The sequence below is a fragment of the Dipodomys ordii genome, unplaced genomic scaffold, assembly GCF_000151885.1.
Source record: "Dipodomys ordii isolate 6190 unplaced genomic scaffold, Dord_2.0 Scaffold12, whole genome shotgun sequence".
NCBI classification, from domain to species: domain Eukaryota; kingdom Metazoa; phylum Chordata; class Mammalia; order Rodentia; family Heteromyidae; genus Dipodomys; species Dipodomys ordii.
The window spans coordinates 18,264,039-18,275,862 of record NW_012267228.1 but is presented as its reverse complement, the minus strand read 5'-3'; the positions used below and the strand labels follow the sequence as shown (position 1 = coordinate 18,275,862).

General features: G+C 40.8%; 1 protein-coding gene across 1 annotated transcript in view; it reads right to left on the bottom strand.

The window, feature by feature from the left end:
• The window catches only part of Adamts9 (ADAM metallopeptidase with thrombospondin type 1 motif, 9), a 147,408-nt gene that overhangs the window by 78,882 nt on the left and 56,702 nt on the right, over positions 1-11,824 (bottom strand). Inside the window, exons 17-20 of the mRNA XM_013010368.1 lie at positions 5,536-5,702; positions 5,312-5,441; positions 4,344-4,470; positions 1,403-1,541 (exon numbers count right to left, since the gene is read on the bottom strand). Coding sequence (XP_012865822.1) covers positions 1,403-1,541; positions 4,344-4,470; positions 5,312-5,441; positions 5,536-5,702 — 563 coding nt within the window. The remainder of the gene's footprint in view (positions 1-1,402; positions 1,542-4,343; positions 4,471-5,311; positions 5,442-5,535; positions 5,703-11,824) is intronic.

Below are 11,824 nucleotides of genomic sequence, written 5' to 3'. Positions count from 1 at the left end.
GTTTATTGGAGATAGGAGTCTCACAGTCTTTCCTGCCCAGGCTGGCTTTGAACCGTGATCCTCAGATCTCAGCCTCCTGAGTAGCTAGGATTACAGGCGTGAGCCACCAGCGCCCGGCTGCTCTACCACTTTGAACCACAGCGCCACTTCCTGTTCTCTGGTGGCTAATTGGAGATAAGAGTCTTAGGAACTTTCCTGCCCAGGCTGGCTTTGAATCTCGAGCCTCTGAACTCAGCCTCCTGAATAGCTAGGTGTGAGCCACCAGCACCTGGCTTATACTTGTATTATCTGTAACGGGAGTGCAGATACCTTGAAGGATAAGCCATGTTCTATAAAACTTCATTATATGCTTTGAAAATTAAATAACTATAGATTAACCTTAAAATTAAATCTATATGTCTTTGTCATCTTTATATCTCTATTATCTACAAGAAAACCTTCCTGGCACATAGTAACCACTGATAAACTGTGCTGGGAGTGTTAATATTGTTTAAATTCTTTTAAAAATGTTTAAACAGCCAAGTCTAAACAAAGGAACCTAAAGTGTATTTTGCTGATTAGATTTACAAACATCAGAGAGATAATTTCTCTATCATCTGCATCTGACTTGATTCTTGATGGAGAATTCTCTATTGCTCAGAAATTGGCAGTTGTCCAATTTCAAGCAAAAAACTATCATCAAACTATCATTATAAGAGTTCTTCTATATACACTTCTCTTGGGGAGGAACCAGTGGGCGGTAGGGGACACAAAAAAAAACAAAAGAGAAGTCCAAGCCACATGTGTGTCATGGAATTTCTTACTAATGTCTGAAAGTAGGTCAAAGTTGGTCACTAGCAAGACAAATGGGATACAGAGATTTTTCCCATCAAAGTGACACCGTCCTGGGTGGATTCCGTGCTAATCTGGAACATGTTAAGTGAAGGTCTGTAAACCCATGCTTTTATCTCATCCTGCCACCGAGGTGTGGGGGCACACTCTCACTTCCTACGTGAAGTGTGGCAAAAACATAGAGCAATTCAACAGAGGCATCTGGAATGCCCATCGGCACTTTGGCTCTTGGCTAGCCTTTCATTGCCTCCATTGCCATTTCCTTGTGGAAAGGTTATTTTCCATCCGGGATAAGAGGGGCAGGCATCCTGCCTCCATAAGAAAACAGCAACTTGGGCTGCAAAAGTCATTTCCCTGGTTTTCCCACAATCCCCAGAACCTAAGCAGAGATCCTTGAAGAGTGTGTGCCGGAAGGTCACGAAACTGCCTTCGAATACTTCTTAAAATGCTATCCTAGGTTTTATGGTCTCTTTTTCTGGACAGTGGTCTCCACTTCAGGGTTTTAAGGCTATTCATTTCATTTCATGGGAAATAAAACACGGAATGTTTAATAACTATAGTCTAGACAAACATATCCCAGTGCGTTAATAAGTGGAACATTTTCACATTGGAAGGAAATCTCCATAGAACGAGATTTGTGACTATCGCTCATCTTCATGACCAGATGAAGAATGAAAACAGCTTCCTGGTAGGGGTTGAGTTCATGGGCTCTAGAGGGAGATGACCTACACTGCGCTAGCTAGATAGGAGACCTTAAGCAAGTTGAGAAACTTTTCTCAGCTTTTGTTTTCCTCATTCTTCATGGTGGTATTTGAGAAATGGATAGAGTTTTAATTATAGGATAATGTAAGTTCATATGTAAGATCATAAGATAATATAAAATCTTTCCTACTAACATGGGGCTATTAATTGAAGAATATGTAGCTGCTAAAAACAACAATTAGAATGTGACTATTACAACTTTCAGAGTGATAGGAAATATGACAACTGAATAAAAGGTGAATCTGAAATTGCAACCTTTCTCAATTTATTATAACTGGATCTCAAGGCATCTTACAAATTCAGGTGTTTCCCCCACTACCACCACCAAACTTTAGTGATTAATTCAGTTCAGCAGTTTTTTTTTTTCCTTTGTGTCAGCCATGGGACTTGAACTCAAGGCCAGGGAGCTGTCCTTGTGCTGTTTTTGCTCAAGGCAGGCATTCCACCACTTGAGCCACAGTTTCATTTGTGTATTTTTGCTGGGAAGTTGGAAGTAAGTCTCATAGACTTTCCTACCTGGATTAGCTTCAAACTGTAATCCTCGTATCTCAGCAGAATAGCTAGGCTTATAGGCGTGAGCCATTGATACCTCACATATATAATATATGTATACACATACATATATTATTTTTCTGAAAGTAACCTTTTCTTTCTGAAAGTTTTCTATTCTAAATCAATTAGCTGACACACATGGTCTTATATGGATATTAACTAAAACAAGAATATTGCCCATTTTCTTGAGCCATTCATCTACTGAGGGGCATCTGGGTTGGTTCCATAATTTAGCTATGGTAAATTATGTTGCAATAAACATAGTTGTGCTGGTAGCTTTAGTATGGTCTTGTTTGTAATCATTCAGTAAATGCCTAAAAGTGGGATTTCTGGGTCACAGGGGAGCTCTATGTGGAGTCTTGAGGAAACTCCATACTACTTTCCAAAGTTGTTGGAGATGTGGTATATATACACAATGGAATTCTAGGCCTCCTTCAGGAAGAATGACATTGCCCCATTTGTTAGGAAATGGAAAGACTTGGAAAAAAATTATATTAAGTGAAGTAAGCCAGGCCCAAAGAAACATAGGTCCCATGGTTTCCCTTATTTGCAATAACTAATATATGTCTGGGATAAGTAGAAAAGATCAGATAAGATGATGTTAAGTGAAATGAACCCCAAGATAGGGACACAAGTGGTTTTTATTTCCTTGCTATTGTTTCTAACGTATTTATAAGGTACCATGTGATTTTTTTTGTTGTTTTGTATGTCCCTCCCCCACGGTATAACCCTTGTTTTCACTGTATTTGATATTGGTATAATTTGGGGAGGTGAAGGGGGAAAAAATTGTTTAAATAGGGATACAGGTGGACCCATTGCAGCAATGAGATGTACAAGACACTATGTCGAAAAAAGAGCTTTACAATTTAGGCAGGGGTGAGGGGTAAGGGGTGGAGGGGTGAAGGTGGTGTAGCTGAGGAGATGGGAGAGAAGGGATGGCAGGGGAAAAACAAAGGAGGAGGCAACAATGCTGAATAAGAAATATACTCATTACCTTGCTCATGTGATTGTAACCTCTGTACAGTATTTTTACAATAAAAACATATTTAAAAAAAAGAAATGTACTCATTACCTGCTCATGTAACTGTAACCCCTTTGTACAGTATTTTCACAATAAAAAACTTAATTTTTAAAAAAGAAAAAAAAATAATATTGCCCAGTGTATGTTTATCTGTTACTATGGTCTAGTCGCTGTTGCTTTTTACAATGACTTTGTCCATGCTTTTTGGCAAGTTAATAAGCAAGCAGATCAGTAACAAATAGAGAAATAGAGTGGTAGAGTGGCATGGTCAAGGCTTTGGAAGGGAGAAATGTAACTGCCACTCTAATTCCCCTGGCAGACATCATTAATTGATTGCAGTACTTCTTTTTCTCTCAAAACTTCAACAGCGGCTTACAAACATCTATATGCCAGCACTACTGGCAGCCAAGACTCCTAGACAGAATTTGGCATGGTGATTTGGAAACTTCAAAATGCTGAAGTATTTATCTACTTGGCTACTTATGAATGGAAAGACTTAGCACATTCACATACCATTCTAGGCTAATAATCTCTCACCTAAAAAAAAGGAGATAAAGCAGCCACTCACCTTACCCAGCATGTAAATTAGCCATGCAACCCTCAGGCTATTCAACACTTGAACAGGACACAATCGATCTTAAGGGCAAATGGGAAGGCTTTAGAATTTCCCACCTGCTCTCTTATTTCCTACTTCAGATTTCATAATTTTCTTAAATACAGAATTGTGTGAATATCTAGCTCTCCACATGTTGTTTGCCTAATTCCTTTTCTCTTAATTTAGTGCAACTTCTGTGTTCTAAGGGTTTTCCTTGTGGTACACCAGGAAATAGATGGTTCGATAGATGGTTCTCCTTGTACTGCTGGCTTTCAAACAAAACTTTGTATAAGATATGACTCCATTGTACAGCCAATACCTACTTAGTGACTTTTAGGGATCATATGATAATGTTTTCTGGCAAGTGCCAGACTCTATTAAACTATTTTTAACTCTTAAGAGAATCAAAAATATGGAGGTACAGTCTTTGGTTAATGGGTTCCAGAGGGATAGCGAATTGGCTGAAAGTTGTTTCATGGAAATGCAATAGGGGTAACAAAAGTTCAGCTGTCTTCTTTCTGATCTGCCTATGCACAGCCTCTCAGCTCAGAGGTAAAGACAGGGGGGAAACTTAGGCCCCACCTTAAGTCGCAGTCTGTGGCACAGGCTTCCGTGACAGGTCCTGGCTGGGGCAGCCGATCACATCTTTGATCAGAAACAGTTAGCTGATCAGATTCCCTGGTACAAACAGGTCTTCGTCTCCGCTCCCCTAAGCAGAGTGGAAAGAAAATTAGGAAAGAAAATCAGCCGTTATTCAGTGAAAGATTTTGCAAACATTTTCTGTTTAGAAAGGCTAGACTGTAAATGTGTTCCATTTTGTGGGCCACAGGATCTCTGTTGTTGTACTTCTTTTACAGGACAGAAACAGATGCTCATTGACAATACATAAACAAATTGGTGTGGCTGTGTTCCAATAAAACCTTGTGGATTAAAAGAAGGTGGTAGGCTGGATTTAGCCCTATGGCTGTAATTTGATGACCCTAATTTAATAAAAGGAAACAAAATAAATAACATATAATATGACTATTAAAACCACATCTCTGGAAAGTTAACTTGGCATAGTTTATTTGGCTTGGCTTTACACATAGTGTGCAAACTTCTTAGTAGGAAGAAACCTAACATAACCCGAGTCTCCTCAATAGTTTCACTTCTCAGCCCCAAACTGCCAGAAAGATCAAGAGAAAGATTTGAGGACACATGTAAGTAGAAAAGTTTTCAGACTGCATATACGCAGCTGTGTGTGTGTGGGGGGGGGAGTGGGAGGGTATATTTTGGCAGTACTGGGGTTTGACTCAGGGCTTTGCACTTGCTAGGCAAATTGCTCTACCACTTCAGATATACCCCTAATACTTTTCTGCTTTTCTTATTTCTCATGTAGAGTCTTACTTTTGGCCCATGCTGGCCTCAAATCACAATCCCCCTGAATTTAACCTCCCAAGTAGCTAGTATTACAGGCATGAATTACTGTCTCTGGCTGTGCAGTTTTTTTTTTCTTTTTCTTGACTTAAAATCTCTTCAAATCCAACCAAACTGAAACTCCAAGTTGATACCTTGGCAGGGTTTGCTACACGCTTGCCAGGGTCCGTGACTGTTCCAGTAAAACTGTTGAGGCTTGTCATCAATTGGAATATTGAATGAATAACGCACATCAGGGTTGAATAACTTTCCCACCGACAAAACCTGCAGATGTGGGCAAAATGAAGAGAGATAGTTGAGGATCTGTGGAAGTAAAGAAAGACAAGACCTCATGAGCTTGTTGTGGCTGAGTGTTTACCTGAAGCAGAAGTTCTTGTTCAATACGGTCTGTGGAATTGATTCTCTCCACAACATTGTCAGAGCCACTGTATTCAATCACGGCATTTCCAACACGGATTTCCCTTTTGGACATCGTGACCACAAAATCACCATTGAGTAAGAATTCACCTTTACTGCTTGATAAAGCTGTAGATGAGAAAAGAAAATTTGCTGACTTCCTGTGACTAGCTGTGTGAAACAGGAAGTCATGATTTGATCTGCAGAGAGGCAGAAGACAGGACACTTCTGTGCCAGACAGGCCTGAGTTCACATTCATTTGACTTATCCCACAGTTGCTGTGTGGCCTTGGACAATCATTTTCCCTCTCTGTCTCTAGTTCTTGCCCTCTAACATGAAGATAAAAACACATATCCCTTTATGATACTTGACAATGTGATGAAAGATACAGATCCCAGTCTGTCTGGGGGTTTAGAACAACCTATAGTTACAAGATTACAAATGGAGGCAAAATATAGATTTGAAAATACTATGACTTAAAACATTATGATTTGCTGACTAGTTGGATACTTATACTAACTGATTTTCCTACATATATACATATATATGCATATCTGACATACATTATAATTAGCTGAGCTTCCTAAGCCTTCATTAAGTCTTCTTTGTTTGGCAAATGTGACAATCTTAAAATACATGGTCAATATGATGCTCATATGTCACTTTTCCTGGGAAGCCTTCAGTGGAGACATTCTAAAATGGCCTCACCAGGAATGCTGGTATGCTGTATTTACTACTACCACTCAGGTCTTAAACAGCAACGGGAAGGTTTTTGGGAGAATGAATTGACTCTAAATTGTGCAAAAGATGAAAGAGTCAATGAAGCTGAAATGAGATATTGGAAAACTGCTTGAGTCAAGTGGCAGATTCCTGTCCAAATGAGAGTTCGATCAGATTGATCAACAGAGTTCGATCCATTATGCAATCTACAATAGCAAAATTCACAGAATCAGTGGCCAGTAATGGCTGCCCAGGGCCAAGATGAGGAAGGAAGGGATGGGGTAAGAAAGAACAGTGTTTCAATCCTGTAAAATGATTGACATTCTAGATATCTAATTATAGCATAGGGATTACCTGCTAAGGGGATAGACCTTAACTGTTCTTACCTCATTCTTTCTCTCTGTCTCTCTCTCTCTGTCTGTCTGTCTCTCTCTCTCTCACACACACACACACACACAGAGGAGGGAGAAGGTGGTGCATTCCACCACTTCTGTGCCTTTTGGCCTGTCAGATCATAATCCCTGCACATACCCTCACATGCCCTGGGTCCGGGGCTGGGTCTGTCACAGGTGCTGAACTTCACACCAACACAAAAAGGCGTGACTTAGAGATGATTGGTTTCCCAAAGCATGGTGGCTTCTAAGCATGAAAATCTGTCTCCAGAGCTTGTGAACAACGAACGTTTTCTAAGAAGAGTCAGCAAATGCTTGTTGAAGAAATGGATTACTTTGTGCATTTTTCCCTTTGTATACAAACAGAAGCCAAGTGTGTTTAGGTTGCAGATTTTAAAAAAGAAATGGAAATAGTGGGTTTTGTGAGACTGCATGAGCCTATTTGTGTTTTGAGAATAGAAAGATTTAAAAGTTCACTTCTCTTAACCCCAGAATGATGACAGCCCTACGAAGGTACTCGGATATTAAAAGAATGAGTGATGCATGTGATGATGGTCCTGCCCAGGAGGACAGTGCACCTACAGCCAGATGACTATTTCCCAGCCAGGGTAAACCTCCAACAAGCTTGTCTGGCCTGCAGCTCCTGCAGCGCGAGCCCCAGCAGCCATGCAAGATGCAGGCCTCACAACGGGTCACTGACTGGGGACAAGGTTATCTCTGTGGCACCTCAGGCATCGGAAGGCTACTTCCTAAAGCAGGTCACTTATGTGGTGAGGGCATGATGGGCCATCAACAAAATCACCGGATCCTTTCAAGTGAAGCCTAGTGCTGGCTATCCAGCAGATGCCCAACTAAAACAACATGTCATATGCCAGTTGTAGACATTCAACAGTAATCTGATTCCCTTCACAAAGAGCTGTGGTCCCATCTAGGTTAATTCTGGGGGTCTTTTCGCTTGTTTCCAGTCCTTTCTCATGTTTGTGCTGACTTGCTAGCATTTCACCCTGTGCTGTTTGTTACTTATCCCAGTTAATGGGGACTAAAGAATGGGATATGGGCTCAAATCAGCCTTCTCTTAATGATGAGCTCTGATAATACATGGCTTTTCCCAGTTCTCTGTAAAGTCAGAGATGAAGGAAAATTCCTGCTTTATTTAGCACTGAATCGATTCCTGGCTTCCCTCTGCCACAATTAATCAAGGGCTAAGTGTCCTGGAGAAAAATAAGTATCACCGAAATGGCTCCAATTTTCTCCTAAAGAGACAGGAACATGGCAATGGCAGTATACACCAAGTCTGTGTGAAAGGACGAGCTGTGACAGGGAGACTTTTCTGCTTCGGTACCTTGTGAAACAAATCATTTCCTGCAAATAAGAGTCTCCTGCTCGACCTCCCGCTAATGCGATTAGGGGAGGTAATTTCCTGGGTTGCTTTCCCTCCCATTGCACCCATCAGATCTGGGTTACTACAAAGGCCCTCTCTCTTGGAAACTGCTCCCTCATCAAAACACACAAGGAGAGTATGACTTGACTGACCTTTATACAACCATCAAGGATAAGGATGAAGGTTGCTTAGCAACCGAACCGCAGTGACTGAACTCACAAAACTAAGTGTGGGCTGTAAGGCCTCCTCAGTACTCTATTGTCCCCTGCTATAAGCCAAGAGTAAACACACACTCTAGACTTAATGACATTGAATTCTTCCTAACTTGTTAAATGACTGTGAGGTTCAAAAGCTGAGGTGTCAGCTGGCACACTCAATGGACCGTGACTTACAATCAACACTTGCATTCTTTTATTTATGTACTGGGGCTTGAACTCAGTGCTTCATCCTCTCTCTTTGCTTATACACTGAAAGACTAGTGCTTTACCACATGAACCACATCTCCACTTCCAGCCTTTTGCTTGTAAATTGGAGTGAAGAGTCTCACGGTTTTGTCTGCCCAGGCTGGTTTCAAACCCAATCCCTGAGTAGTTAGGATTACAAACATGAGCCCCAGCACTCAGAAATGCTTGCATTCTTTTTATTTGCTTCCAGAGAGACTTTCTAAGGCACGTGACTTTCCCACAATATTCCCTTTAAGAGCCAGGACTTGCTCCGACTGTCTATCCCTGAGCCAAATCTGAATTTTGTTGTCATTCTTTACCAAGAGATTAAGAAATGTCCAATGAAGAATAGGTGAATTTAGGTAGTTTGCATGTGCTGATGCAAACTGATTTAGTTCAACTAAATTAAGGCCACTACTTAGACAGAGATCATTTTCCCAAGAAGGAAGAGAAGAGAATCCTTCTCCCTTTTGAGGAGCAGAAATGAACAATTCAATGTGACTTCCAGCTTTCCAGAAGTTAATTAATAGACAAGGCAGTGACTATAGCTACTTGATTTAATTAGCAAGTAGTTATAGTGAGGACATGTAGACTAAGTACTCATATTAATAACCAAAAGCCTGGAGAGAAACACTTGATCCATTTTGCACAGTTAGGGAAATAGCGGTGTGGATTCCTCCCAAAATAATCTGAAAAGAGTTCTTGAGAATCCTGTGAACTCTCTGACTTCAATTCCTTCTTGTGGGCATATTGCTAGAGATTGAACCCAAGGCCTTGCACATCCCAAACTCATGACTTACTACCAAGCCCCAGCCCCAGCCCTGTTGCTTTTCTTATAAAGTTGCCTTTTCATTGAACATTTGGGGTGTCAAAAAGATGATGCCATTTCCTTCTTTTTAGTTAATTAAAGTAGGACTCTGTGGCCTTAGAATGAAGAAATGAATCTTGATCTTCAAGGTATTTCCACTTTGCATGAAGTACACAGTGGACACTCAATAACTCCTAGACTGGGCAGGCTTGTAGTAGCAGTCCAATATGCAAAGGCATGGCCCCTATGTTAAGTAAGTACCGGGGATCAATCAGCTAGATAAGTAAGTAACACATCTTCCCATGCTAGCCGACAACAGCTCCAGCCTTTCCATTGCTCAGTTCACAACCTGGGAGTTTGGACTCCTTTCAACTCCAGGACAAACGTCATCCATCTCTCTTTCTCACACACCATGTCTAATTCATCAACAATTCATAATGGTTCCAACATCAAAAGGTTCCAGAATCTGATCATCTTAACACCAACTACCTAAAAGGTAGTTGAACACTGAACAAAACCATCAGCATCTCTCTCTCTCTCTCTACTTTTTTTTTGCTGTTTTCCCCAGTAGTAGGGTTTGAACTTGGGGCCTGACATTTGGTTGGCAGACACACCAACACTTGAGCCACAACTCAGCTCATTTTGCTTTGGTTATGTTTCAGGGTTTCAAGTAGAGTCTTGAGCTTGCTTGCTTGCCTCCTTCTTCTTTGTTTTGGTGGTACTGAGATTTGAACTTGGGGTCTCATGCTTACCAGGCAGCCATTCTATACCTGAGCTTCTGTTCCAGCCCTTAGTTTGTTGAAATAATCTCTTGACCAGTGTTGCTGTTCTACACTAACCATGCCCCACTTATCTGTGCCTGATATATTGGCCAGAAACATAAATATGGTTATTATCATGATATCCTTTGGATGAAAACTGACAATAGCTTCCTCTATCTCTCAGGATTAAGGCCAGAGGCTTTACAATGGCCCTATCTGGTCTAGCCCTCCTGTCTAACAGCACCTTCTACTATTCCCCACCCATCCCACCACAGCCAAACTGGCTTCCCTCTGTTCTTCCCACAATCCAAACACGATTTGTACAAGCCTTCCTTCTGCCTGGAATGCTTTTCCCCAAAACAGCCCATTTTCTCTCTCTGCTTCCACCATGCCCGCCTCAGTTCTCCTACTGCTGTTCTGATTTCTCATCCCTCTTCTACCTTCTCACAGTAGAGAGTTCTCTACAAAGCTATTATTTATTGTTTATTTCCCCCCCATAACAAAGTAAACCCCAAGAAGAAAGAGTTTTTTCCCATTAAATTTAGGTTCATTTTTCAAAAGTTATTCTGCCTCAAGTAATGTTATCACGTATTAAATAAGGGAATACATGGATGGATGGTGATCCACAGTAGAAAATGCTCTAATACCAGTCATGCATAAAGAAGTATGATTAGCAGGCTTGGCTATAGGATCACTGTTTATCACTGTACGAGTTCATGTAGACATTTCAAAATACAGACATAGGTTCTCATTTGATTAAAAAATACTCATTAACTAGCTCAGCATGTCCAAATGCTTGGATTAAACCTCTACAGAAGCCGTATTCTAATGGATATAGAGTTCCTGCCTGGATATTATTGTAAAACAGAAAGTACATTAATTTCTTAATAAATAAAAGAAAAATTGCCCAGCAAGACTGCCCTGATTTCTTCTGGATCCAAGTAAGCCATGGCCAGACCATGATGTACCTAGCTGTCCAAAGTCAACAGCTGAATCTTTTTCAATCATTCCATTATTGCCTACGCCCTTCTTTTAAAGAGTGGGAGAGTAAATTCAATGATCACTTGAGGCAATTTAGAGATGAATAAACTGAAGTGGGACTGAGCTGGGAAAACTGCTGAAAATCTTGGGTGAGTTATGGTTCCATATAAGGAATAGATACAAACTTATTATGTTGTTAAATATAAGGAACAGACATGAATTAATCCCAGAGAGAAGAAGGACGAATCTGTAAGGTTTTTTTAATTGGCTTTTCTAGCAATGACCTAAGGGGGGGAAAATGTGTGCCATTATAGAACTTTAGGACTGGCGAGGCATGATAAAATACTGAACGGGCTTGCCAGGGATTTGCTACCAGTTAGAGCTGATAACATAAAATTTAAATCAACGAGTGCTGCTAATAACATTTGCAAATCACCCACAGGACAGGTTCTTTAGAGAGATTCAATGAGAGTCATAATTTCCTGCTAAATTTAGAGGGTAAGTACTTTCAATTTGACTTGGAGCCATTCTATTTTGCAAAAATCAAGAGAGAGAGAGAGAGAAGATCCCCTGCTATAAGACAACTACTTAACCTATGGCCCATATTCTGGGGGTGTCTCAATGAGAGCAAAACAAAATAATGAATTGCAAGATCCACTTCTTTCATGAAAAGAAATTTACCATGTTCAAGAGGGAGGAAGGGAGGGAAGAAAGGAGGGAGAGAGGGAAGGAAGGAGGAAGGGAGGGAAGGAGGAAGGGAGGGAG